The sequence below is a fragment of the Eublepharis macularius genome, chromosome 17 (assembly GCF_028583425.1).
Source record: "Eublepharis macularius isolate TG4126 chromosome 17, MPM_Emac_v1.0, whole genome shotgun sequence".
NCBI lineage: Eukaryota > Metazoa > Chordata > Lepidosauria > Squamata > Eublepharidae > Eublepharis > Eublepharis macularius.
Genome location: NC_072806.1, coordinates 27190817 through 27217763, shown reverse-complemented (window position 1 = coordinate 27217763; position 26947 = coordinate 27190817). Strand labels below are relative to the sequence as shown.

At 45.7% G+C, this 26947-nt stretch overlaps 1 protein-coding gene across 1 annotated transcript; it reads left to right on the top strand.

The window, feature by feature from the left end:
• PITPNA (phosphatidylinositol transfer protein alpha) lies at positions 1 to 26640 on the top strand. The gene is made up of 12 exons (XM_055001747.1): positions 1 to 118; positions 4838 to 4868; positions 12920 to 13065; positions 14029 to 14120; positions 17090 to 17097; positions 18335 to 18409; positions 19290 to 19373; positions 20235 to 20312; positions 21807 to 21917; positions 22743 to 22865; positions 23179 to 23251; positions 24330 to 26640. Exons 1-11 carry the CDS (start codon positions 99 to 101, stop codon positions 23227 to 23229), a joined length of 819 nt encoding a protein of 272 aa, XP_054857722.1. The 5' UTR covers positions 1 to 98; the 3' UTR covers positions 23230 to 23251; positions 24330 to 26640.
• The last annotated feature ends 307 nt before the right edge of the window (positions 26641 to 26947 follow it).

The following is a 26947-nucleotide window of genomic DNA, read 5'->3' as shown; positions in this document are numbered from 1 at the left end:
TAGCCAGCCCGTTCCCCCTGCCGGGTTCAGACCGAGCCGGTGCCGGGTGGCAGCCTGACTGGGCTGGCGGAGCAGCTGCGGCGCTCCTCGCTCTCGCCATGGTGCTCGTCAAGGAATAGTGAGTGGCGGCGGGACGGAGCGGCCCCTCGGCTCCCTTCCCTTGCGGTGGCGGCTGCGGCGGGAAGGGGCTTGGGCGGCCGGGCGGGGGGCTTAAGCGGGCTCCCCTCTCCCTCCGTGAGGCGGCCGGTGCTGCTGCTGCGGCGGCTCCTTGAGGGCTCGGGCACCGAGGCGGCTGCCGCCGTGAAGGTCATGCAGGCGCTGGAGCGGGCTCGGCCGAGAGCCTTCCCGTCCGGAGCACCTTCGCTGGAGGGCGGAGGGGAGTGCGGCGGCCGAGCGCTCCCCAGGCCGGCGCTGAGCCCTCCGTGGAGAAGCCCCAACCTCGGCCGCCTCCCCCGGGCCTGATTCTTCCCTGGGTCGCAGCCGCTCGGCTCGGCTGGCTTCCCTTGCGGCGCTTTCGGTTACTTATGGAAAGTTGCCCTTGAGGCCGGCAGTTCCGCAGCTGAGCCCTGAAGAGGACTGTGAGGGAGGCTGCTGCGGTTGCCAGCTCCTGCTTGGGAAATTCCTGGGCATTTTGGGGGGGGGGGTGGAGCTTGGGGAGGGGCCTCTGTGGGTCCCTCCTCCAAAGCTGCTGTTTTCTTTAAAGGAGATCATCTCTGTAGTCAGTTGCAATTCTGAAAAGTCTCCAGACTCCTCACCTGTAGGTTGGCAACCCCAATTAACAGATGCCTGTTAGATGGCAGTGGGAAGCCACACCTGCACCTGGAAGGCGGGCACCGCTTCATCCAGGCTTGTTTTGAAAGGTGCTCACTTCTTCAGATATGTTAGGAGAGGCAAAGTCCTCTGCCTCACCTTTGCAGAAAGGGAGGAGTTGACCAGGGAGAGGCCTAGTAGAGGGAACCAGGTGAGAAGGGGAAGGGCTTCTACTGGCCAGCCTTTAATGGCCCTTGGGAATCTCCAGCTGTGGGACTGGATTCTCTGATGCCATCTTGCCTCTGGTAGCGTCCTCCAGAAAAGCGGAATATTTGTTTTTTAAGCTATAGACACTTGATTTTGCTCTGTTTAATAACTGCACTTATATACTGCTCTTCTAGACTGATTAGTGTCCCACCCAGAATGGTGAACAATTTAGTGTAACTATTATCCCCTCAATACAGCTGGGGAGCTGGGGCTGAGAGGAGTGGCTTACCCAAGGCCACCTACTGAGCTCATGGCAGTAGTAGGATTCAAACCAGTAGAGTGCTGATTTGCAGCCGATTCTCATTTTCTCCATGAACGTTCAATGTTTTCGGTGTTGATTTGAATGTGATCTAAGGCTCCCTGTATGAAGTGACTTGTTAACCTGTGTGTGTGTTCCAGAATAGATACATGTGCTGGTTTATGTATTAAAAGACTTTAGCTCCCTTTCAGGAGCCTTTTTTTTGTTGATCTTGAGTGTATCATTTTCCTCCAGGTGTTCTTTTTGCTTGGTTCTGTTTCTCATCTCATTCTAATCTTGAAGGAGCAAATTTGGTCCAGTGACCAGGTTGAAAAAGTTTGCTTCTTCAGTGATTGCACAGGACAGGAAACTAGACTTTTCATAAAGCTTAGACTCTAGTGCTTTGGAAGTAATTCAGGCTTCAATTGCTGCCCTTGTTATTTTCTTTTGAAGTGCTGCAGGATGGCCCAATTCCAGGCAATTCTTTTATCAGATATTCATGTTACATGCATGTTTGTGTAGTGCTAGTTTTGGAATGGGATTCACCCATGCAGTGTGCCTAGTTCTTATGTAATTCATGTTAGCCATGGAGCTTAACCCCGGGCTGGTCCCTTCCCTGCTACTGTGGTTTGTGGTAGATTCTTGTGGACTCAGTTTTTATGTATGGTCAACATGGAGAGATCTTCAGAGAAGATACTGGCATCTTCCAGAAGATATTTCTGTTTGTGAAACATAGAGGATGTTAAGCTGCCCTGTGGGTGTTCTTTCTTGTTCCCCTTTCCCTGCTGAAATCTACTTTCCTGTAGCTTATTGGGCATGAAAAGCATCATAAGTTTTGCTAAACGCCCTGTTTTTATATGTATATGTATTATGTATTTCCCTTTTCGGATTTATAGGTGTATAATGCTTCTGCCATAAAATACTAGTTAAGTTGAACTTTATTTTTGGTGTAAATAAAAGTGTAACCAACTACTGTATATGTCATCTTGAATATCTTTAGGTTTGGCCCTAAGGTCTAGATGTAGCTTCTTTTAAGAATGTATTTCAGTGAAGTATGTTGCCTTGCTTCAGGAGAGTTTGCCTTATATGCCACTCAGATCAGTGAAGACTATCTCAGTCTTGCTCTTTCTCTGAATCCTGCCAAACTCTCATTTTTGTGGTCATTCTGTACCAACTTTGTTGGCTTGTGAACTGATTTGTAACACTTGCCATTGGTATTTCTTTCAGTCTGTAAGAAGGTGTGCTTGATATGTCTGGGCTTGACAAATTTTCTTTGACTATCTTAGAGAGCCAGTCCAAAAACTTAGGAGGCAGGTTCATGGGTTTTGTATTTCTATGACCATATACCTAGAAATTTCTAGATATGTAACATTTCTAGGAAACTTGAAGGATTAATTTTTTCACCAGAAAAATGGAAGTTTGGGGAAAAGTTGAAATGTATACAGTATTTATTTTCCTATCAAACCTAAACTCCTTTGCAGCTTTAACAACACAAGTTATTTATAACAGAATACAAAACTGTAATTGGTATATTTATGGAATTTATACATATGATCCCTTGGCTTGGTAGAAGCAAAATTACAAATACGCCCGCTATCTGCAAGATAGCTGCAAACTGTTGCACCCTGTGCTATCTTGGCATGTGTACCTTAATTTTTGTCGTCTGAGATGCAGGAGAAATAAAAGTTGAGGGAAGAAAACAAACTGTGTATTAAATAAGAGAAAGTATATTTGGACAATCAGTCATACAGTTCAACTAGGTATGGCTACCTGTGTATTTGGAAATCAAGTTTAAGTTTTTAATTTTAAAACACGCTCTTTTTTTGGGGGGGGAGAATGTATATATTGAAGAAATGGCCATCTTTTTCAGTATAGCCATTCAGACTAGATCCTGGATATTGAAAGAAGTCTGTTAATCAGATATATACAATTGCTATAGTTTGTTTTAATGACTATTTTGCTGTAAAATCTGTTGGCCGTATAGTAAAGCATGTAACACTGAACTTTTTGATACACAAATTATAGTATATTGTTGCAAAATTATTTATTTTTAAACAATAAACATATCCTTTAAAATGTTGTATATCATTATCTAGTTCTGTATATAATTTTCATATTATACATTTTGAGTGAGTAAAATCTTGTTATAAACAACATTTACAAAGGAAAAAATTCTTAAACTTTTTTTCAATGCTCCCTACATCTCTCAGTTTCCCATTTCCTGGGCTCTCACATCTCTAGTGATTGCTACACAAAGTCTAATAATAAACTCTTCAGTTTCTCATAACTTTATTGAAGCTATGACAAAGCATTTCAGTGGGGAAATCCTGGTTGTCATCACTGCAACAAAGAGGTAACCTCTAACCCTAACCTAACTTCTCCCCAATAATTTCATTCTTGCTTTTAAAAAAAACTCCATTTAATTGAATATTGGAGCCAGTATAGAAAGCTGCTGGTTAAGAAATGAATTCCTCCACCACCCACCACTGAAAGGTGCAAAGTTAAAATATAAACAAGCAAGGGCAAGAACTTCATGCGCATGTCATACAATAAGACATTCCAATGTAAACTGATAATAAGCTTTGTACTTCTAGTAAGGATCATTGAGAGAAACTAAACACTAGATGCCAAAATGACATTAGGTGTCATGGTGACCTGCGCATCTGGGATTTGATGAGGACTGCTTTATGTGAGCAAACAAGGTGTGTGCTAGTAAATAGTTTAGCAGTCCCCCCCCCCCCCCGGCCGCCCTTCTTGTTTGGATGGTTTTTTTCCGTGTTTTTCTCTATGGGAGAAAAGTGAAATATAAATATATGTTGAATGAATAAATCCCTAGATTGAGTTACCATGGAGGTTGTGGCAGCAAGAGTTGGCCCTTCTTGGTATGTACAAAAAGTGACACGGAGGTATTAAGCCATTCAAGGCTCGACATATCCCAGGCGCCAGGTCATCAGGTATCTAGACATTTCATTGTCACACCTATTGTTTTCAGCATTTTATTGTAGCGTCTCCAATCTTTAATAAAAGTACAAAGTTTATTTATCATTTCACATCAGAATATGGTTTAATGTATAACATAAAATACACGTGCATGAAGTTTTTGTCATCGCTTGTTTGTACGTAAACTTCACATGATTCAGTGGTGGCTGATGAATTCATTTCTTTAACAGTTGCGTTTAAGAACCGTAATTAAACTATGAAAAACCTGGGGGAAGTTAGGCTTACAGGTTAGCTCTTCGTGGTGGTGACAGCCAGGGTTATCCCATATTTATGTATGTATTTGCAGTTCTTTTGCCTCAGCATTAATAAAATGGAGAGACTGCAAAGAGTTTATGTTTAGATAGGAATACTTAGAAAATATGATCATAAAACAGCAAGCCCCGAATGAAACTGGCTCCTAAATTTTTGGGCTGCCTATTAGGGCCAAAGAACATCTGTCCAGGTGTGATGTAGTTAGAGCTGAACACTGCCCCCCCCCCCCGGCTCTGATCCTCAGAAGTGACACTGAGCTGCTGCTTTTATTTAAATTGCCTTGGCCACTAGGCCTTAGTGAATCTCCTCTTGTGTTCTGTTCTCTTGCAGTCGCGTGATTTTGCCTGTGTCAGTGGAGGAGGTAAGTTTGTCCCTGCTTTTTCTTTTTGTAAAACTTGTAGAAGTATAGTCATGTTTGAACCCCTAGCCAGCAATGAAAGTGGAAGATGAAGGATGATATTCACACTGTTCTCAAAGATAACAATGGAGGTGGCAAAACTAAATGTACTAAGTCACCTTAAAGGCGAACTAGCTTATTTGTAGCCTGTGCTTTGATGGGCAAGAGTCCTCTTTTGTAGGAAGGGGACTTTGGGCCCCTGGGGTCATTAAGGGCTTCTGGGTGACATTAAATGAATTGCTGGGGCTCACATTTGAAGTTTGAAATGCCCTTAAAGGTGGTGATATCCCTTTTTCCTGGGAAGATGGTATGTTTTGCTCCATCTTTTCATAATTTGGTCATACAGAGAAATGGCTAGTCCACACAGGAGGCATTCTTGTATGTGTCCAATGAAGAGCAAACTGTTAGGGCTAGACACCACAAATTGTGGGTAACTTTTCCCTTGCTACTTAAAAAATAGCTTTCTTGGGATACTGAGTGCAATATAGCTGCTTCACTTTTTCTCCTTTGACTGTTTTCCTTTACAAAATCTCTCATGTTCACACCCAGCTGCCTTACTTTCCTTGGGGGGAAAACTACATGTGTGATTTTGAAGTTCCTGGATCTTTCCCACTAGGAGAGAGTAAAGCAGCTATGTCTATATGTGATAGTTTTGTGCATAGTGGGAATAATGTGTAGTTCGAACAATTAGAATACCAATAATAGTATATAGAATTTATGTTAAGCTTTCATTGCTGGAAGAGTCTCATATATTTAGTAATTCATTCTTACAACAGCCCTGTAATTTAGGCCACTGTTATTGACCTCTTATTGGCGGGGGGTGGGGTGGGCTGAGGCAGAGACAGAGTACCTTGCCTAGTGAATTTGTGGCAGGGATTTCAGCAGGGGACCCCCTAGGTCATAGCCCAGTCTCTTAACCAATATGCTTCACCTTACTCAGATGAGTCCTTCATGGTTATGCTGTGACTATGAATGTTGTTTGCTGCGTTTCTGTTGTAAGCCTCAAGAACCACTTACGGTTAGAGATATTTAAATAAAACCCAAATGCTTGCATTTTCCAACCCCAGCAGATGGTAGTTCCTGGAATGGAAAATCACTTGACCCTTTTTGTAATAGTGAAAATCTTCTGTATGTACTGGGATTTTTCCTGAGCGGTGTTTAAAGCCATTTGGGCTGCTAGGCAAGGCTCTGCCATGGGACCAAACTGTAGAAAGAGGGTGAAAGTCAGGCTATATACAAAACATTGCTGGTTTTGTCAGGAGACAAAGAAACAGAAAGGTTTGCTGTGTTGGCAGAGTGATCTATTTGAAAACTGGTTGGCATGAGCAAGAAGGGAGCTGGGCAGAGGGCACAGGACAAACAGAAGCACAGCATTCTTGCCCCGGTCCCTTTGCCAACCAGCCACGTATTTTGCGTCCCTCTGCAGCAGCTTCTAACAGCCTCATAAGCAAAGGTGCCTCAGCTGGTCTAAAGCTCCTCCATACTTAGGAGTGGCCACTTGGTGATGGTCCACCAGAATATCCTGGTGTTACCTGTGGGGCTTTGGCATGTTACGAACAGTGTACAAGCAATGGCAATAAGGAGAGGCACCGATACGCAGATAAACCTAAAAGGGTAAAAAAAAATTCTGCATGAGCTGCTTCCATGGAGGGAGACCTAACTGAGGGGAGCACTCTGGGCAAGCTCCTGTTCCAACAAACAGAAGCCACAGTTTGGAGTAGGTGCACGTTGGCTGAGGTCTTGGTGGTGGACTACCTGCTAGGTGATTGGCATTTCAGTCCCTAGAAACCCCCAGTTGAAATGTGGCCTGAGCTGCCATTTTACTCCATGTAAAGCAAACCAGTAAACGTGAAGTTAAACAATAAGCGTCCCTTCAAATATACCAGAGCAAGAATTCACCGATAGAGGTTGTTGGGCCCTTGGGTTATGAAGCAACGAAAGGATTGCTTAAGGAAGATGGGGAAATGGTACAGGAACGGAGTAAGTTCCTTGAATCCGTTTTAACTGTGGAAAATTTACCCACACTGGAGGTGCTGTTTTTGGAGAGGGATTCTAAGGAACTGAGTAAAACTGAACTGATGAGGGATGGAGATCTAAGACTGCCAGGCAAACTGAAAACTACTAAATCTCTTAGTGTGGATGGTGTATACACTAAAGTTCTTAGTAAACTTAAATGTGAAATTTTTCCTCTTCTAATCAGTCAGTATAACTTGTCACTAAAATCGGTCTCTGTACTGAAGTACTGGAAAGTTACTTTGATTTTTAAGAGCCTCAGAAGGGTTTCCGGGTTGCAGGGCAGCCTTTGAGCAGATTAGCAAGCATGTGGATAAGAGTGATATGATAGGCATGGAATTCTTGGACTTCCAAAAGGCGTTTAACAACACTCCTGGCCAAATACTCCTAATCTTAGCTGCCATGGGATAAAGGGATAGGCCCTTTTATGGATTAAAAATTGGTTGAAGGAGTAAGAAGCAGAGAGTAGGAATAAATAAAGTTTTGGCATTGGAGGGATCTAAACAGTGGGGTTCTGCAAGGATTGGTGCTTGGGAGTTGGTGATACTTAATTTCTTCAGGGAAGAGCAGAGCAGCAGCTGAGATTGTAGATGATAGTTATTCAAAGTGGTGAGAACCAAGGTAGGCTATGAAGAATACCAGGAGGAGCTCTCTATAGCAGGCCATCAACATAGCAAAAGAAGTTCAGCGTAGGGGAGTGTAAGATGATGCACACTGGAACCAAAAATATTCCCAACCTTAAGTATAGGCTGAACTGGCTGGGACTAAGAGGGAAAGAGATCTTGGATTTGTAGTGGGTAGTGTGATGAAAATGGCTTGAAATGGGATTAGACACATGGAGGACAGGTCTATCAATGGCTACTGGCCATGGGTAGTAGAGGAAACCTCTGAATAGCAGTGCTAGAAGGCAGCATGAGTGGCGTGGCCCTGGTCTTTGTGCCCCGTGTATTGCCCCTCCAGGGTGATCAGCTGGGTGGGTGGGATGAAAGATTCTGGTGTTGGGGAAGTTTTGATATTCTCTGCTTGCTTACCCAGATCTTACCTCCAGGATACTGTAAGCTTTTGGGCGGGATCAGTTTCCCCCTTCTGTATTTCCCTTTAACTGACCATCTATGTTCTGTGCTTCCTGGAGTATATTCAGTTCTCCCTAAATTGTGTTTGTTTCCCCCCCCCCCCTCAGTTAATTCACGATCTAATTTTTCTGCATGCTTGGAGAGTTTGTTGTAAGTTGGTGGCCTGGTTTTCTTACTGTCATGACTGTGGTTAATATCTCACTTTACTATTTGATAATCCATCCAGCCTAATAGGCTGTTGTAATAAAAACAGTATAAGGGAGCTGGTGTACTATAGTAGTTAGTGTTGGACTTTATTCCGGAAGACCCAGATTCAGCTCCTCTTTCTGCCATTGTACTGCCAAGCTCACTTTGGGGCAGTCGCCAAAGGGAACTTCCATGTCCAGAGGCAGTAAACCTCTGGATACCAGTCGTAGGTGGCAATATCAGGTTAGCCTCTGTGCCTCGTTAGACTTGCAGGGCAGCTGGTCGGCCCCTGCATCGAGACATGGTTCTGGACCTCTGGTTAGATTCAGCAAGGCGCCTGTAATTTTACAGCTACTCCCTACTGCACAGGCTCGTTGTGAAGTTAAAAGGGGAAAGGGAGAACCATGTCTGTCTCCCTGAGCTCTTTGTAAGAAGGAGGGGGGGAATTCACTAGGTAAATAATGTCTATCTGGGCCCTTAAGAAAGATGTTATATCCTGACCGCAGTCTAGAATGAGAACGTTCACATAAGACCTAACCTGGCCTGCCTCCTGGTCTCCTTTCTGGTGCTGTCCTGTTGCACATGGAGCAAGCAAGAACAGAATGTTGTAGGTATCTGCGTTTGTGGTGCATCTTCAAGGGAGAAGGGAGGCTCCTGCCTATTCCTGGTATCGGAACACCCTTGTACTGTTTAGTCTTCTGGATAAAGCACTTGAGCAATCCTTGGAATTTGCCTGTGACTTCATGTAGGATGGTATTGGGGCAGGGCTGCATTTCTGGCTCCTTAGAAGATGGCGCCTTAGAAGAGGCTAAATTACTGCTGGTCAGTCTACCATATCGAGCTCCCTTTTGAGATTTTCACTCCTCTGTTTAGGCTTGGGGGAAAACTTGACAGCTTCCAAAGCTTATCCCCATCCGCCCCAATTTTATTTAAATAGCCGAATGAATCAGAGGACTTTGGCAGGCCGTGCAGGTGTGGCGTGTGCACTGCAGGCTGAGGACCTTGCCTCCTGGAAGTAGTCTTGGTCACAAATGGGTCTCTCCATTCAGCCTTCCTGAACGAAGTAAGGAAGATCCGAGGGTGAAAAAAGGATGTGAGCAACTGGGTTGGATTCAGCCTGAAGCTGGCAGCTGTTTACAATGTTTCTCCTAGTCCCTCCACCTTCCGCCAAACAATCCTATACACAACCTCCCTCCATCATGTAGTTCATGCAGTTATGTCCATTTTGTGTTATGTTTTCTAATTGCAGCACTTGGATTTAGTAACAGTTGATATGTTCTCCCTTTCCTGTGTTTTCATTCATGACAGTGACGATAGGGTTTGGGGGGGGGCGGGGAGTGGGCTTTCTATCAAGAGGGAGATTTAAGGCTTGGCTGTAGAGCTCCTCCTCCTCCCTCCAGTTCTTTGGTCACTGTCAGCTTCAGCAGCATAGTTTTGTGCCTTGTGTGGGCATGTGCCCACGTGTTCCATAATATCATTTGTGCTCACGCTGTGCCATCCCTGCCCCCCATCCGCCTGCTGCTCTGTTGTGTGAGATGGAGATTCTCCGCTTCCTTGCGGAATTCTGTGTAATGAGCTGTTCCTCAACAGCTTAGCTGCGTTGGCTCCTGAGCTACTCGGCATGGTGGTGATGCTTGATTGGGAGTCTGTATGCCAGATCACTGCTATGGAGAGGATACTCTTTACAAAGAGATTGCATCTCTGACCCCAGATATGGAACCAACAGAGTTAAAGCTGAGATGGGGATCCTCTGTGTTCATCATTTATTTTTGTATGATTGTTATTTATTCAATTTTTATACCACTTCTCTTCCATTAAGATCTTGGAGCAGTTCACGACAATTAGGTAAAGGTAGTCCCCTGTGCAAGCACCGAGTCATACTGACCCCATGGGGGGACGTCGTACCACAATGTTTTCTTGGCAGACTTTTTACGGGGTGGTTTGCCATTGCCTTCCCCAGTCATCTACACTTTACTCCCAGGAAACCAGGTACTCATTTTACCAACCTTGGAAGGATGGAAGGCTGAGTCAACCTTGAGCCTGCTACCTGAACCCGGCTTCCGCCGGGATCGAACTCAGGTCATGAGCAGAGCTTGGGCTGCAGTACTGCAGCTTACCACTCTGCGCCATGGGGCTCTTTGTCAATTACAACAGTTAAAATCTAATTAAAAATATATCGATAAAATAACAATAAAACAGTCTAATACAAATTTAGAAACGCTCTAGTCCCAATGTCAGCCTATAAAACCCTGCAAATAACATAAAATAGCAGGTAGATAAAATGCACTGCAATTTGCTCTGCCTCACAGTAGACTATTATATCCCAAAAGCATGCCGGAATACTTCTGCCTTGTAGTTTCCAAAACATCAGCGGGTCCCACTGAGCACGAATGCCTTCTGATAGTGCATTCCAAAGGGAGGGTGCCACAATCGTGAAGGCCCTTTCTTCCTTGTGGGAAAAAGTTGTGCCACCCTGGGAACTAGGAACCACCAGCAAACCCTGAGAAGATGAACAAAGCAGGCAAGGGGATCATAATGGGAAAGGTGGACCTGAAGGTATGAGCCCTGGGCATTTTATTCCACAAGCAGAACAGAAGTATGCTGAAAACATTGCTCTGCCTTAGAAAGCAGAGAGTACAGCGGAGTGAACTGCATTCTTCACAGGAAGGCTTCTCCTCCTTTCTGGGACTGGGACTTATTATCTCCTTGTGCATTACCCCCAGAGCGTCCCCCAAGGAACTACTCTTATTTAACATAACCAGTTTATTGGGTCTTGCTTCCTTGTGCCAGCAGGATTAAGGGATCTGAAAAGACGGATGAGATTAAAGGGTGAAGATGGCAGCCTGATTCTCTTATGCTCTAACTTGTGTAGAAGAGGATGAATGAACGGAGAGGCAGCGTTGGCAATGCATTATTCTATATCCCGAGGAGACCCCTCTGGGACATTTCCCTGAGAGTGGACAAAGCTATTTGTGCCAGCACATTCTCTTTCCACTGCCTGGTTATGGTAGCTGTTCTTCCATGAAAGGATTTACATAATTCTTGTACTGAGGAACTAGTTTCTATTCTGTTGAGCGCAGGGCGAATGGCCTAGTTCTGGGTGGAAGAGGAGGGAAGATAGCACGTCACTGAAATCTATGAACTTCTGGTTCCCCCAGCCCCTAGCCTGGACAGAGTGGGTAATGAAAAGGACTTCTTTAAACATGTCCCCGGCATGACCGCTTAACCTGCTGAGTGCATACAAAAGACCAGGTGGTGAATCCGTTGAGCTCAGGTTCTGCCCCATTCTGGGTGTTGCCCATGAAGAAGGTTGTGTTGATGAACCGATGGCATCCTCGGGCACATTATGTTCGAGTTGCTTTGTTGCTGTGTTGTGTGAGAGGGGAAAGCCACCGCAAATCAGGACCTGCTGAGGGAAGATGTGCTAGTTTGCACTTGTTCCTCTGAGTGGATTTATGAGAGATGCACTCTTGATGCTGATGTGTCTTACTGGCTCTTTCTTCCTCAACGGAGGTTTGCTGATTTAGAGCAGTCCAGAAAGAAAAAAAAACTCTTCCCCGTTTGCTAAAAATGGCAACGCATGGGCCGCAGTTGGTCACAGCACGGGCGGACAGTCATTCCTAGACTGCCTGCTGCTGCTGACCCAGTGCAGGCCTGGGTTGCTCCTGGTTCTGCTTCTGCATTGCGGTCAGCGTGAAAGTTTTTGAGCTGAAATATGTAAACGGACATCTTCCCTTGCTAACGCTCGTACAGGAGGCCCCAAGTGGAGGAAAGGCCAACCCAGGGGGAAATACCTGTTTCAGCTTAGGAATCTCTACTATCCTGTTTTTATCCTGCCCTTCTTCTGAGGCGCTCAAGGCAGAAAACACGGCTCTCGCGTCTCCCCTCCCCTCCTCAACAGCCCTTTCAGGCTGATGCAGTGTGACTTGCCCAGGATTTAGCCCGACGCTTTAACCATGACACCATACTGGTTCTGGTTTGTTGCTTTCTTTTGCTCACCTAAGCTTTCTAGGTAGAAGTGGACTCTGGTGTCTTGCAAAGCTGGGCTAACCAGTTTGCTATATACTCTGTATGTCGGGACTCTGGACTTGGCTGTCTCGTCTTCCCCGGCTCTGGAATGTGTTAGAATCTTGGCACCATTTGCTATGTGGTAGCAGTTTACTTGCTGAAAAGGCAAGGGGACTTCTGACCACTTGTCCACATGTCGAGAAATTCCTTGAGTCAAGACGCATCTAGTCATGTTTGCATCTAGAGCGTTTGCACTCGCTAGGTGCAATGCTATCTCTTCTGCAGTTACTTATGACAGATATAATAAGATCACATATTCCGCAAGACTCTGTGCTTGTAATTCAAATTCCGTTGAGTTGGCTCCTCATATCCTACTCCATTGTTCCCACTACGCTGATATACGTTCTAATCTCTTAGACCCAATTTTATTAAATATGCTGGGTCATTCGGAGGCCTTGATAGTGTTCCGTCTTTTGAATGACTTGTCATTTGAAGTAACTGAAAAGGTAGCCCTGTTTTTAAGTTTGGTTATCAAGGATTGATTGGAAAATGTCTAAATGTTTATACTCAAATTACCCGTGTTACCTTTATATTTGTTTACTGTTTATATCGATATCTTGAGATATGCCAATAAAGGCGTTGTTGTTGTTGTTAAGCCGAGTGCTTCCTGCTTTACCTATCTGCCTACTAGCTTGCACATTCTGCAGTAATGTTGTGATTTGACTCCTCCTTCAGTATCAAGTGGGGCAGCTATACTCTGTGGCAGAAGCCAGCAAAAACGAAACAGGTGGAGGAGAAGGGGTTGAAGTCCTGGTGAATGAACCCTATGAGCGCGATGGAGAACGTGGCCAGTACACACACAAGATTTACCACTTGCAGAGGTACGTGGTAGAGAGGGGCTGAAGGCAAAGATGTGCTAGGATTTAGGAAAAACCCATGCCCAGAACGTGTCTAGCGTTGTCTTGCCTGGTATTCCTGGGGTAGGAGGTGTTTTGTATCGTGTCTGTTTGGGTTACAGGACTTTTGAGTGCAATGCTGGGAGTGGAGTAGTTGCCCCCTGCCAGTAAGAACAGTGATGCCTTAGGAGGGAACTTCCTTGCTTCCAGCAGTGGTCCCTTCATGCCTGGGGGGAGGCCACCTGAGTCCAAAAGTTTCTTTGATCTGGGCTTGGGCACCTCCAGTGAAGATTCCTCCTTACTGCAGCCTATTGAAGTGTTCTACCTGTGTCACTGTTGGAAAGTTCTTCTTAATATTCAGCTGAAAAGATTTCTCTCTCGGCAACAGTTTTAGTTCATGCTCCTCCTCTCTGCCGTACAGAATAACTGATCCCCATTCTAGTTTGTGATCTCTGGGTGGAGCAGGGCCACCGCCTTCTAGCTGTCAGCGAGTCCTGTGGGCTGGCTTATTCAAACTGCAGTGGTAGCTGCTCCTGGAGAAAACGACATGCCTGATCTGGGCAGGGAGCCAGCCGAGGATTAGTTGCTTGAGAAACGAGGTCCTCCAAGTCCGCTAGAGCTGCATGGCCTCTCTGGTTTTGCCTTTCAGGCTTGGGTTGGGGCTGAGTTGTAAGCAGCATCCCATATCATATGCTGCTGCTCTCGGCTTGATGTGACCTTTTTTAGGGTATTGCTTAATCCCTTGAATTAACAGAGTGGGTGGGACAAGCGCTTTCCATGGAAAACACTTGCCAGCTGGTGTCCTTGTTGTGTTGCAGCTGGCTGCAGGAAGATAAGTGGTCCCAAGGCACTAGCACTTGTCATTCCAGGGCTTGTGTCTGTGTGCACGTGCTCCGATGAAACCTAGTTGAAGCCGGCAACCCCTTCTCTCGTTTCTTGTCCCTGCAGCAAAGTCCCCCCTTTTGTGAAAATGGTGGCCCCAGAGGGAGCCTTGAATATCCATGAGAAAGCATGGAATGCATATCCTTACTGTCGAACGGGTGAGTACTGGTGGGAAGCTGTGTGGTCTTTCTATCTGTTCACACGCAAAAGCACTGCTAGACTTTGGAAGTGGTATCCAGTGTCATTCGGTGACATTGCTACGGATTCTGCAGCTCAGAAGAGTCTTTTTGCAGTGTAATCTTCACACTTCATATTTTTCTCTTCTGTGTTTGAGAGACGACTGAGGGTCAGGTGGTGTACTTTGTTTTTGAAGTCTGAAGTCGTTGGCATTTCCATGCAAAGGTGTACCTCGGCTGTTTATATAAGTGCTTGCCATGTTTCTGTGCTGCCTATATCAGTTTATCCTTTCAAAGATGCTTCATGTTCCCTGAGTTAGCAGCTGGCATGGGAGAAGCTTGATTCTAAATTGGCACTGTCTGGTTCTGGCGTGCTGCCTGTTCAAATACTTGTGCATTGAGAGAGCCGTGGAATCTTTTAGCCTCAAGATAAAAGATCCACCTATCAAGCAGGAGATGCAAGGGCATGTTACATTTTCATTGAGCCTGTGGAGGGACTGGACGGCAAGGCAACTGTGTACTCCCTGGCACTGGGCAGAGCGTTTGTCTTAGCAGTACTTGGAAATTGTTTGGCCACGAGGCATCAAAGTGCTTGGCCCAGCAGTCTTGGTGAGAAGCACCTCCTTGTGTCTGGCTTAACACATTAACACTCTGCATTGGAAGGGCCCTCTGCCAGGGACATGGCCACAGGGCATGGCTGGTGTTTCTCAGAGGCAATGTTTGCCTAGACGCAGCCTTTTACTGCCACATGCATGCTTTTCTCTGAATCCATGCTGGGAGGTGGATTGCTTTCGAGCTGGAGAGTGAGTGAAAATTACCCACCCTCTGGGCAGTCTTTAGCAGCTTTTGATTATCAGGCATTGCATTCTTGGTGCTTAATAGGATTGCTGTGCTTTGCAACCTGGAGGCAAGCAGGCAGGAATCAGTGCAGCTCTCCTTTTAGCTGCTGTGCTGGGAGTTCCCTTGTTTCCACTGTGGCTCTTACTCTAGAACATAGACCCAGAGGAGTTAGCCGTGTTAGTCTGTTGCTGCAAAACAGTGAGGAGTCCAATAGCACCTTTAAGAGTAACAAATGTTATTGTAGCATAAGCTTTCAAGAAACACTGCTCTCTTTGTCAGATGAAGAGAGCTGTGTTTCTTGAAAGCTTACGCTACAATAAAACATGTTAGTCTTAAAGGTGCTACTGGACTCTTTACTACTCTGGAACAGTATCTGAGTTTCATTTCAAAATTCTTCTCTTGTTTGCTCCTGACTTCTAAGAAGAGACGGAGGCCCCTTGCCTCTTTGTGCCTGTTCTGGTATGTTGGGAGCTCGCTGCTGTCTGAGGCTCCCTTTCTTGCCTACTACAAGTTCTGGGGCTTTATGTAAAAGGAGGTGATGCAATGACTCTTGGTTTGTCAGGGTGTGAGAGATCTTCTCCTTTCCCTTACAGTTAGGGCTGCCAACCCCAGTTTGCAAAAGTTCCGAGGGAGCTCAGCAAGGTCGTACTGCCATAGAGTCTGCCCTCTGAAGCTGCCATTTCCTCCAGGGGGCCTGATCTCTGTGGCCCAGGGATCACTTGTAATTCTGGGAGAACTCCAGCCAGTTAACTGGCAGACCCTGTGTACAGTTATATATGCAGTAACCGTCCCCATGTTTCTACAGGAGAACGAAATTGCTCATGCACAGGCCAACCTGGCTTTGTCCACTCAAGGTGCCTCCCTTTAAAAGGTGAGGTTAATCCTGCAAAAACAGACCTCAGAGCAGACCTCTGATGTATCCTTTTGCAGCTTTGGCTTCAGTCCTTCTAGTTTTGACATCTCGTTTTAAGAATGGAAATAATGGAGGTGGCTGATGTGGGCTCCGGCTGTCACCTGATCTTCCCCAGCTTTGCTCATGAATAATTGAGCCTGGCTACTGGCAAGGTCTAGTTACAGGCAGTAGGGCACCATATCTGGTTACCACATGCGGAGATGAGGAGGGTTGTGGTGGCCTATAAGCCGCCCTCTTTCCTTGGCAGGAATGGCGAAGGGTTGGCGAAGAGCAGTCAGCTGATCACGTTTGTTCCATCTTCTGATCCGGGCGGCTTGTGTCGAGGGACAAATGGCAGCAGTGTAGAATTCAAGGCTGCTCAGAGGTTGCCCATCTCCTGTCTTTCATGTGGCTTAATTTTTTTTTAAAATGTTCAGACAACCTATAGTGGCAGGCTGAAGATGCTTCTGTGCTCTTGGATACCTGTGTTCCAGTCGTGTATACCATTAAGTAGGACACAGAGTGGATAAAGGGCTGTCGCGAGACTTCTGCCGGTGGCGCATGACCTCTCCCCTCCAGAGGCAGGATATGGCCACAGGAAGGAGTAGTGAATGTCTGACTTATTTGATTTTTACCACGGCCATACAGCCTTGAAAATCTTCAACAACTAATGTTCTCCAGCTGTGAAAGCCTTTGACAATATGTCTTTGACTTATGCCATTTCATGTAAGCTTGCAGTACAGGGTAGAGTCTAATCTTCCTTCTCTAGAAGACAAGAGAGAATTACACTAACAGGGTATGTGTTCCATGTAGAAGATACCTCTTCAAGGTCTATGAGGACCAAATAATTAGACCCAAGCAAGTCAGTTGATCCAGTACTACAGAGCCAGAAATCGCTTTTAAAAATGGTGGCCATTATCAGGTTTCCAAGTGGTGGTGGATGCTTCGGGGAAGAGACAAGGATTTGGTTGTGTAAGGGGTAGATTTTGAGCAGCAGGAGCTCTTGTCCTTCTACTTTTGGGTTGGATTAATGTGGGTGAAGCACTTGTCCCTTTGTGCAGCTGGGTCTGGCCATAAGAGAGACTTCAAAGGGGCACTTCAGGGTTGGTGCCTCATTGGTGCTGCCATCTTTGGGTGAGGGATACTGCTGCATTTCTGGATTCCTTCTCTCTCTTACTAAAGCTGTATTTTTCTTTCCATGTATCGATTTTTGGAGCAGTTATTACAGTAAGTATTGCTTTTAGTGATTTCTTTGGGAGTGTGTGTGTTTCTGTTTAAAGTGTTTGTCGTTGCTGGGGATATACTTTCCTCAGCTGGATTTGGCAATAGCTGTTGCTGTCATTTCAATGGTGAATGACTTCAGGTACTTTTAACTGATTGCAGTTATCCATTTCTTACTTCTAAAAGAGGCAGTGAGCTTAGACTTGTATGGAGCTTTCATGCTCTTTTAATTATGATTTTTTTAACTGAAGAAGTGGTGAATTTTTGTGGCCTCTCTAGCCCTTGCTGTGCCTTGTCCCAACTGGCCAGAGGAGCCTCTTCTTCCTCCTGTCCCACATTAATTGCATTTGCACCTTCCCCCTGAGCTGCTCAGGAGAAAGGCAGGCACATAAATATTTTAAAGAAATTTTCTCTTGTTGCTTGTAGCTGCCAGTGCCTCTGTGCTGACTAGTGTATTTCTGTATGAAACTGTGTACGTGTATCGCTGTATGTACATAGATCCAGAGGAGTTAGCCGTGTTAGTCTGAAGTAGCAAAATAGAAGAGTCCAGTAGCACCTTTAAGACTAACCAACTTTACTGTAGCATAAGCTTTCGAGAATCACAGCTCTCTTCGTCAGATGCATCTGGACTCTTTTCTGTATGGACGGTATCATAAGAAAACACAGCAGCCAGGACTGGGGTGCCAGTAGTCATCTCACAAAGGACTAACTAACCTTGTAGCTCTCCTGTGATCCCAGAGACCCTTGCCTGTCAGAGGTTAGAGGGACTAGTAATGTGACCTAGTATAAGGTAACCATAATGCTTTAGCTGGACCCTTTACCTGTCTAGCCATGCCTCTGTAAAGTGAAAGAGGGCTGTTGCTTCCTCTTTGTATTTTAGTTATGATGACCAATGTGTGCACCATTTAAATGTAAACATCTTGGTGGTCCTGTGCCTTTCTGCCAAATAACATAAGAACAGCATTTAGAGAAATGCTCTTGAGGACCTGAGATCACCAGAATACGGGCACATCTAGGATATGTGTGAGTGATATAGTGCCCTAAACACACATGGCACTTTGCAGGGTATCAAAAGCAAAAGTGGGCTGGTCCCTGTCCCAGGGAAGCTTGCAATCTGTTTTCTGACAGTGAAGAAGAAGAAAATATTGTCCTAACTATTGTAAGATTACACTCCCAATCAGCTTACATTCTGAGAGGTATTTCTTAGTTCCCAGCAGGTAACTGGATCTTCTCTTTTTTGCAGAATGAGTACATGAAAGATGATTTTTTGATCAAAATTGAAACCTGGCACAAAGCAGACCTCGGGACACAGGAGAATGTAAGAGTCGCTGGCAGGGACTGCTGTGGCTGGGTCTTGGTCTGACTTGTAGGCTGGGGCTGAGATGTATGTGGCTGCAGTAGGACTTCTTTGCCAAGCATTTTTTTTTCTGAAATAGCTTCTGCAGCAAAATATAATAAAACATGTTTTTGTGTAGTTCTCTTAATCTCTGTGTCGACAGTTCTGGCAGCCTGCTATATGAGAAATGCTGCTGCAATTCTTACTTTGCACACAATACAAAATATACTTAGTCCATTGCTGAGTGGGTGCTCAAGCCCAGATGCTAGTTGGATGCTAGTCAAAATTCTTTCTGCGGTGCAGGGACTTGGCAAAGCAACCTGTTTCCATATTAGACTAGGTGTTAGAGCCTCTTGCCCCCAGCACAGCTGCCGACGTATTAAAATTTGTTTCTCAAAAGCATTGAGAAAGTCCGCGCAGAACTTTCTGTGATAAGGTCTTCAGCCGGTCTTTGCAGACCTCTTGTATTTCTTGGTGTATCTCCTGTGCCCGCTCTGGAATACTGGCTTATTTGGCTGTTGGAAAGGAACTGTGGGGGGTTGCATCCTTTCCTGTCCTTAGATCCACCTTCAGCTTCTTGCTAAGGTCTGATCTCAGTGCAGAACCAGTGGGCAAGAACTTACCTGTGTGATCTTTCATGCACCCCACATCTTGTTGGAACTGTGTTGCTTTGCATGCAAATCTCTGATGTGCTAATGTTGCACATAAAGAAGCTGAGAGCTCAGTATAGGCAAGAGGGTGGCACATGACAGATCTCATGAGTAAGACCACCTTACCGGTGTAATTGTGTTAAGTTGGACCTAATGAGATTGGGGTAGGTGTCTAAACAGGAAGCCCAATCTGTCCCTTGTGCTGCCTGCAGGTACATAAACTAGACCCCAATGAATGGAAAAATGTGGAAGCCGTCTATATAGACATTGCAGACCGGAGTCAAGTTCTTACAAAGGTATGGTAACTGATAGTGAGAGCTTTGCCCGGGGTTGATGTTTGTGACAGAGGGTTCTCTATTGTAGTTGGTTTATTGGGTATGAGGAGGAGGAAGAGGAGATGGTCAAGATACAAGCCAAGTCCTTAGGGACTGTCTTGGAGTAGAAAGGCCAAGAGCATGGGCATAGCTACAGATACAAAGCTGGCAAACCTCTGGTTGTAAGGGCTGGGATGGATGTAGTGTTGGGTTTTCTCCTAGAGGCATGTTGTAGTGTTGCCCTCAGATGATAACTGAAAAGAGCACATGCTTCTCAAAACCCCACTTGTGCTTTCTTTGTATGGGTTTTAAATGTTTATTTTAAAGGGCTGTAGGAGATCTTAATGTTCCTTTTTTGACTCTGGAACCAGATCTTCTTTCAAACCTTCCACCAGTGATATCCTTTCCACTGCTAGGGCTGGAAAGTGGCAGAGAGGTTAGCCCCCTGTGCTGCAAGCATAACATAGACATGAGCAAAATGTATCATGCTCAGGAGCTAGGAGAGCGGGTGTCTCAAGCAAGCCAGCCAAACCAGGTGCTGCAGGAAAACGGGGCATTGCCCAAGGGGGGAGTTGTGGGGAAGTCCTTCCTGTTCCTAAATACATAGGGGGAGCCACACTGTTAGCTGCTGCAGGACTTAATGCTGGAGCAGAAGGATGAAAAACAAGTCTTGCCAGTGGGTGGGTGCTTTGAATGGCTTTGGATTTAAATGTAAGGCGTGGTGAGACGGATAGTTGTTTTTCAAGCACCTTAAGAAGAGCAATGCTAGAGGAGAGGCGGATGGTGGGCTTCCTGGAATAAACTGGCCCGTTGTAACCTCCCTCCTGTTTCTGTCTACACCAGGATTATAAGCCAGAAGAAGACCCTGCAAAATTTAAATCTATCAAGACAGGTCGTGGCCCTCTGGGGCCCAACTGGAAGGTGTGGTCTCTGCCTTTTTTGACTACTGGGGGAGGGGATGTTGATGTACTTCCAGCCATTGTGCTGTACAGAATGTAGTGCTACGCAAGTAAGATGCCCTGTTGCGCAGTTATGGGTGATGTTGGATAATTAAGATAGCGGGCTTTGCCAACCTTCTGCCATTAGGCAGCCTTAAAATTTTATTTACAATACAATCAAAACTCTTTAGCTTGCTTGTCTGAAATTTGGCACAGAGCATCTATCCTAATACAATTCAGCCAGATTTCGAAAAAATGCAACAATGAGTAAGTTAAAGCCATTTTAAAATATTGCCAGTGTAGGTGTTCTGACCTACCTTACAGGGTTGGTGTGAAGCTGCAGAATATTAATTTTTATAAACGTATGTCCCACCTTTCCATTCCATAAGAATACCCAGGGCAGCTTATGAAAAAATGTGCGTACCAAAGTATAAGTTCCTTAAGTCAGCTAATGCTAAAAAAGGCCAGGACATATAAAAAAACACAATCAGAAGAGCAATAAAAACATTACAACAAATAGTAATCAGAATCTAGGATCTAACACAACATGGTGGATAGAAATCAACTTTCAAAGACCCTCCCAAACAAAGAAGTCTTAAATTTCTGTGGAAGTTCAGCCAAGGTATTGCCCACCACACCCTTGGGGGAAAGAAGGGAGCTGTCCCACCAAAGAGGCCCCTCCCATCAGCTGACCTCAGATTTATCCAGGCGGGGGTGTGCCAAAGAGGCCCCTCCCATCAGCTGACCTCAGATTTATCCAGGTGGGGGTGTGCTTTTAGGGACGAAGTCACCTCAGACACCTGTCTTTTCAGAAAAGGTCCATGAGAACTGAACCCTCCCATGTCTGCATTGGGTAGGGGGGAGTATATTACCATTTAGCAGATATTCTTCACCTTTTCCCAAATCAGTGTTTCTCCCTTACTCATAGTACCTTGCTGATGACTGATTTAAGCTTCATTTTGTCCACTATAATCCCCTTCAGGGTTTCTATTGCATCCCTTGACCCTGATGGAAGTGAGAGTTGGATGTAATCTGGGTACTGCATTGAGGTTGCAGAAAAACCTAAAAGGACTCTTAAAGCACCTGAAAGACTAGCTTATTTACTATAGTAGAAGGGTTACCAGTATATTGCCAATTCCAGTCTCGTTAAATTTCTTCTTCCCACGAAGCCTTCTGTAATTAAATGAATTTCTTAAACAAAACCCTTCAAATTAAGAGAAAAGGCGTTGACCAATCCTCTCAGGCAACAGGAGGCACCCTGCTTACCTTCTGTTCCATCTAAGCAGAAAACGTTAATGCAGTCTCCACTGTATTAACCTGCAGTTACCGTTTAGCTGGCCTGCTCTCCCACAGTTTCTTGGGGCCTTTCATTTCTCAGTCTTCTGAGGCAGGTTAAGGACAACCAAAAGAGGGCTGTGCTGTTAGATGGTGGTGTGTGCTGGGTTGGGCCGTGTTCTGAACGACTGTCTCTTCGCAGAAGGAGATTGGCAAGCAGGCAGACTGTCCGTACATGTGTGCATACAAGCTAGTAACAGTCAAATTCAAATGGTGGGGTCTGCAGAACAAAGTCGAGAACTTTATACAGAAGGTGAGTGAAGATGCAACAGTGGTACTTAATGGGGAATAGTGGCTGAAGTAGCCAAACCCTTTGCTTGATTTTTTTTTCCTGCATGAGGATAATCAGTGCAAGTTGGGAAAAGCTTTTCTTTAATCATTTAGCATTCATGGTTTCTCCAAAGGTCTCTGAGGAATGATTAGGCAGCAGTAGCAGCCACTGACTGCTGAAGGGCAAATTAATTAGGGTATCATTAGCCTCCTCGCAACGAGAACAGACATGGTGAAATTGTGGAAGCTGCTAATTCTGAATGTACATTTCCCATCTAAGTCAGGATAGCCCTTGCTCTGTTTTCCGCCAGAAAAACTTGAAAGTGTGGCGTTCTTCTTTACAGTGGGGTTACAGGAGCCAGGCCATCAAGAGAAATGCCCCACCTGCTCCCTGGTTCAAATACCAGCCTTGGAATTCTGGTGCCAGGGCCAGGGCAGGCACTGTGGCTAAGTGGAAGCCCTCTGAATTAGCTCTGGCGCTCTGCAAGGCACCGGAGAGATCATGAACCTTCTGGCGGTATAACGAGCAATGACCCACTTCTTGGTGAGAATACTTCTGCTTCTTATTCTCATCTTCTTGATTGTGGCTGAAAGATCTCAGAACGGCCAGCCAAGACCATTCAAAGACACAGGCCAGTAACTCCATGCTCTGATTGAGGGGAAAACGAGGGCAGAGGCTCTTCTCTGAGCTGTAGCAAACGGGCTCCCACATGTCATGACTTTTCCTGGTCCCATCATGACTTGTTGCGCATTGGATGTCGCCGACCTCATGCCAAGTTTCAAAGTTGTGTTCTTGTTTCCTTTGCAGCAAGAAAGGCGGCTTTTCACAAATTTTCACCGGCAGCTATTCTGTTGGCTTGATAAATGGGTTGACCTGACAATGGAAGATATTCGCAGAATGGAAGATGACACCAAGAGGCAGCTGGATGAAGTGAGTGCATGTGATCAGCCTCAGGGGTGGGCTGCCAAGCCTCCTCCACCCCTGCATCCCAGCACAGGCTTCAGTAGGATGGTGAACTTTCTTGGGGGCTGTCTTCCCTGCTGAGAGCAAAGGGTTTTCATTCCATGTGCCTTCTGCCTGTTGGGCAGGGTGTTTGCTTGCACTGCCTGTTGCCAGAGATCTGCCAGACTGCTTGCTGCACAAGTTCTACTCCTGTCTCTCTTGCTGGTCACAGGGAAGTGATATCGTTTCCCAGCCCTGTTTCACAGAATACCAAAGAATGCTTTTTTCCCCCTTGCTGCAGATGAGAGAGAAGGATCCCCTGAAAGGAACGTCGGCTGCTACAGATGACTAGAGTGGATTCCTCTTTGTACTTGGTAGGTACCCAGAGTGTTCTCAGGGCTTGCCCTTCAAAGCAAGAAGGAAGGCAGTTCAGACAAATTTGGGGAATAAGATGCAGACGGTATTCCTGGGTGGGAAATGTTTCTCCACAATTGTCCAATTTGGTTTTAACTATAAATGGGTAACGAGAAATATCTTCTGCAGTACATTTTTGGGGTGTAGCAGGTACTTGGGTTGGACGCCAGAGGCTGAGGGCTGGGTGTTTTCTTGCTGCGCAGAGGATGGAAAGAGATGGGCCTCTGGGCCTGCTGTGGTTCTGTGATGTGCAGTATTGAGATGGTTTGTTCTCAGACAGCAAAAGCACTTCTTCTTTATTTTAAAATAAGTCTTGAGGGACCCCAAAACAAGAACTGCGCCATCCGTGCACTTGCTGATTGCCCTGGTCTTACAGTTTAAAGTGCTTGAAGAGCTGCCTCCTTCTGTACTGTCCAACCCACCAGTTAAAATCCTCAAAAGCCCCGATCTCTGCCCCTGCCTGCAGAAGTGGGATGAGTGGCAACCAGAAACTGGGTATTTTCAGTAGGAGTACCTCTCCTGTGGAATGCTGCCCCCTTGAGATTTGCCTGGCGCTTACCCTTCTCCCTTCCAGGCTTGAGGCCAAAACATTTTGATCCAGGCTTTTAACTAGTGGGTTGACCTTATTAACTGTTTTCACAGTCTGCTTCTAGTTTGAGAAATGTTATGAGGGTTATTTAGACTGCCAAATGTTTTATGCTTCTGTATTTTGTGTGCCTTTATACTTCTGTATTGGCTGTTTGTTTTAGCAGTTGTTAATTTCGATGACGGTGAGCTTAAATGTATGTGAACATATATGGAACTGCCATATACTGAATTGGGCTGTTGGGTCCAGCTTAGTCAGTATTGTCTACTCAGACTGGAGTGGCTCTGCAGGGTCTTGGGCAGGGGTCTTTCACATCGCCTGCTGCCCAGTCCCTTTGCTTTGAGCTGGTCTCTAAATATAAAAGATCTGCGATCCCATTTCACACTGCGCAGTGCTGCCCTTTTGGAGAAACGGAACCATCGCTGACAATCTTTTGGTTTTTCCCCCTCCAGTTGCAAAAGTCAGCAGGAAGGCCCAAGAATTCCATCTTCTTGACCAACGGACCATCTCTGGATCAAGTTGTCCTCTCTCCAGTCGGCAGGCAACTTCCAATCTCCCCTAGCTAACTCTAGTTGCCCCTTTAATATTGTGAGCAAATAGACAGTCGTTTGGTCCTGAGCACTCCAGCACTGGCTCCTGGGAAGGAGGCTGCTCTGTGGGGACAGCTGCATCTGTGACTTCACCTTCTTCTGCAGTGTTCAGACCAATTTCTATGTGGCCCTCTTTGATTTCTACGTGACATTTTTAGCTGAAATAGTTCTGTGATGTGATTTAGATTCCTACGTGTACATATCATTTCCTTTTAAGCATTGGGATAAACTCTGCTGCCTTTTGTTTCTCTCCAGCTCCTCATCTTCCTTCAGTCATTTATGGAGACAGGAACTCAGTATTAAGAGTTATAATGACGGCTGTTCCCTAGGATTCCAGGCTGCCCTTTTTATTATGGAATGATGTGTGCAGGGTTCTTGCTGTCCAGGTACAGGTGTTGCTGCTATCACAGAGCTCTTGAAACATGGCAGGGGGGTGGGGGCTCCCTTACTGCTTGCCTCTCTTCTGCTGAGCCACCTGTCACTGTTGTTTTGGAGCCCACGTCTGCTGCTTTGGGGCTGAGAGTTTCGACAGCGGAATGAACTGGCCCCTTAAAATAGTCGTGAGAGCATTTGCTTTCTTGTCCTTTATTACGGTTGATAAGGGAAAAGGACTTCTGTTGGCCCACCAAAAATTGTACAAGCCAAATTCAGTTCTTTTGATTTAGTCCTTCTCAGGGACCTGTGTGCTACTCCTTAAGCAGTAATAGGGCTGGCCCTGAAGGTTTGTGCAGGGGGTTCATTTGCCTTTGCAGTGTGTGAAAAAGGAAAAAAGAATCACAGGTCCGACTTACAAAGACAGCCAAGCTCTTTGCTGCTGGGGAAACAGGCCACCTGAAGACCAGACTCCATCTCTTCTTGGACTTGTATCTGTTTTAGACAATCAGATGAACAGAACGGAACTGAAGGAACTCTTGCTGGCTTGATTTAGAGAGTAGAAACTGCCTTAACTGGGGTCCCCGTGATTTCCTGGGAGGCAGCAACTCTGCAAGCAGGCCTCCTTTCTCTCCAAAGCAAGCTGCGTCTCAAAGAGTAGTCCCCCCCCCCGCCCCAGATTAGCTGGCTTTCACAGGCTCCATCTGCTAGGATTCTAGAAAGCCCACAGTTGTGCTTGGCTAAATTAGTGGGAGGGAAAGACTTGGTGTGTTAATGTAGGTTAAAGATTTGCAACTTTGCTTCGAAGAGGGGGGGGTTCGTGCTTCGGAGGAGGCAGTTTTTATCCCTATTGTTCATTCTTTTTTGCCTTACTGATGACCAAGTGCAATAAGCAAACTTGATCTGTGCTGGTAGCTTTTTTTTTGGCTGATGCATTCTCAATGACCATGCAGGGCTTTTTTTTTTCTTTTTTCTTTTTGAAAAGTTGTGTTTTAGGAGACTGATCTGTTTTTCAAAAAGAGAAGCCCAGCAGTCAAAGCAAAGCTGTTTTGGCCCAGGAACAAGCAAGGTGCTCCTTTATTCATTTCCTTCAAAGCGTGTGAGCCATCAGGCTAATTTTCTTCTAGCGTGTGTAAGATACTGAAAACTGGGGATTAAAACAAAAGTATATATATAATATATATATATATATATATTTATTGACTAATGAATTGTAAGAGGATTCTGATGCTTGAGAATGTTTTCATGGCTGTTCTTGCAAAACAGGGAGAGGCTTGCTTTCTGGTGACACTGTCTCCATAGAAACAGACGGTGACATTTTAAAGAAGTAGGATGGGGGAAGAGAAATCCAGAAAGGTTCTGGGTATGAAGGTGCAAGCTCTTATTAAAACACAAAGCTTTCTTGGGTTAGCAGTAAGAGCAAGAAGAATGCAAAGAACTTCCAATCTGTGAGTTCCTCCTCCTCCTCTGAGCTGCAACTGAGCCCTTCTCCCTGCCTCCGCAGCTGCTGCCGCCGCTCCTGCTCAAGCGCTGTATAATGTTTTGCATTGGCTTCATAATCCAGAACCCCCAGAGCTGCTGGCAACGGAGAGTGGGTTCTGCACCCCGCTCTCTGCTTCCGCCTCTGCAGCTCCCAGGGCGAGGAGAGGAGGGCACAGTGGGCTTGGTTCCAAAACGCATATCCTTTGTCGCCTTGATTAGCTGATCTCCTTGTTTTTCATGTGAGTTTGTGCCTTTCTGTCTCCTGACCTTCCAATACTGGCCTATTGGAAGCCACTCCAATAAAATCATAGAGCAAGCAGCCTGCTGTCTGCCTCGGTTTGTGGGGGTGGGAGGGAGGGAGGGCTGCCGTGTGTGCAGGTAAGGTTGTCAACTCAATAGAAAAACTCCTGGAGATTTGGCGGTGGGGCCATGGGGAGGAGAGGGAGCATGGTAGCCTGGAACTCGATTGCAATTCTGGGAGATGTCCAGGCCCCACCTGGTGGTTGGCAACCCAAATATAGCGACTAGAGCGGATCTAATAGTCTAAACTCGCCTCGGGCGGCGCAGGGCAGCCTGCATATAAATACGCTCGGCTGCGCGTGCGCTGTAGTCTCTTTTCCGGGCAA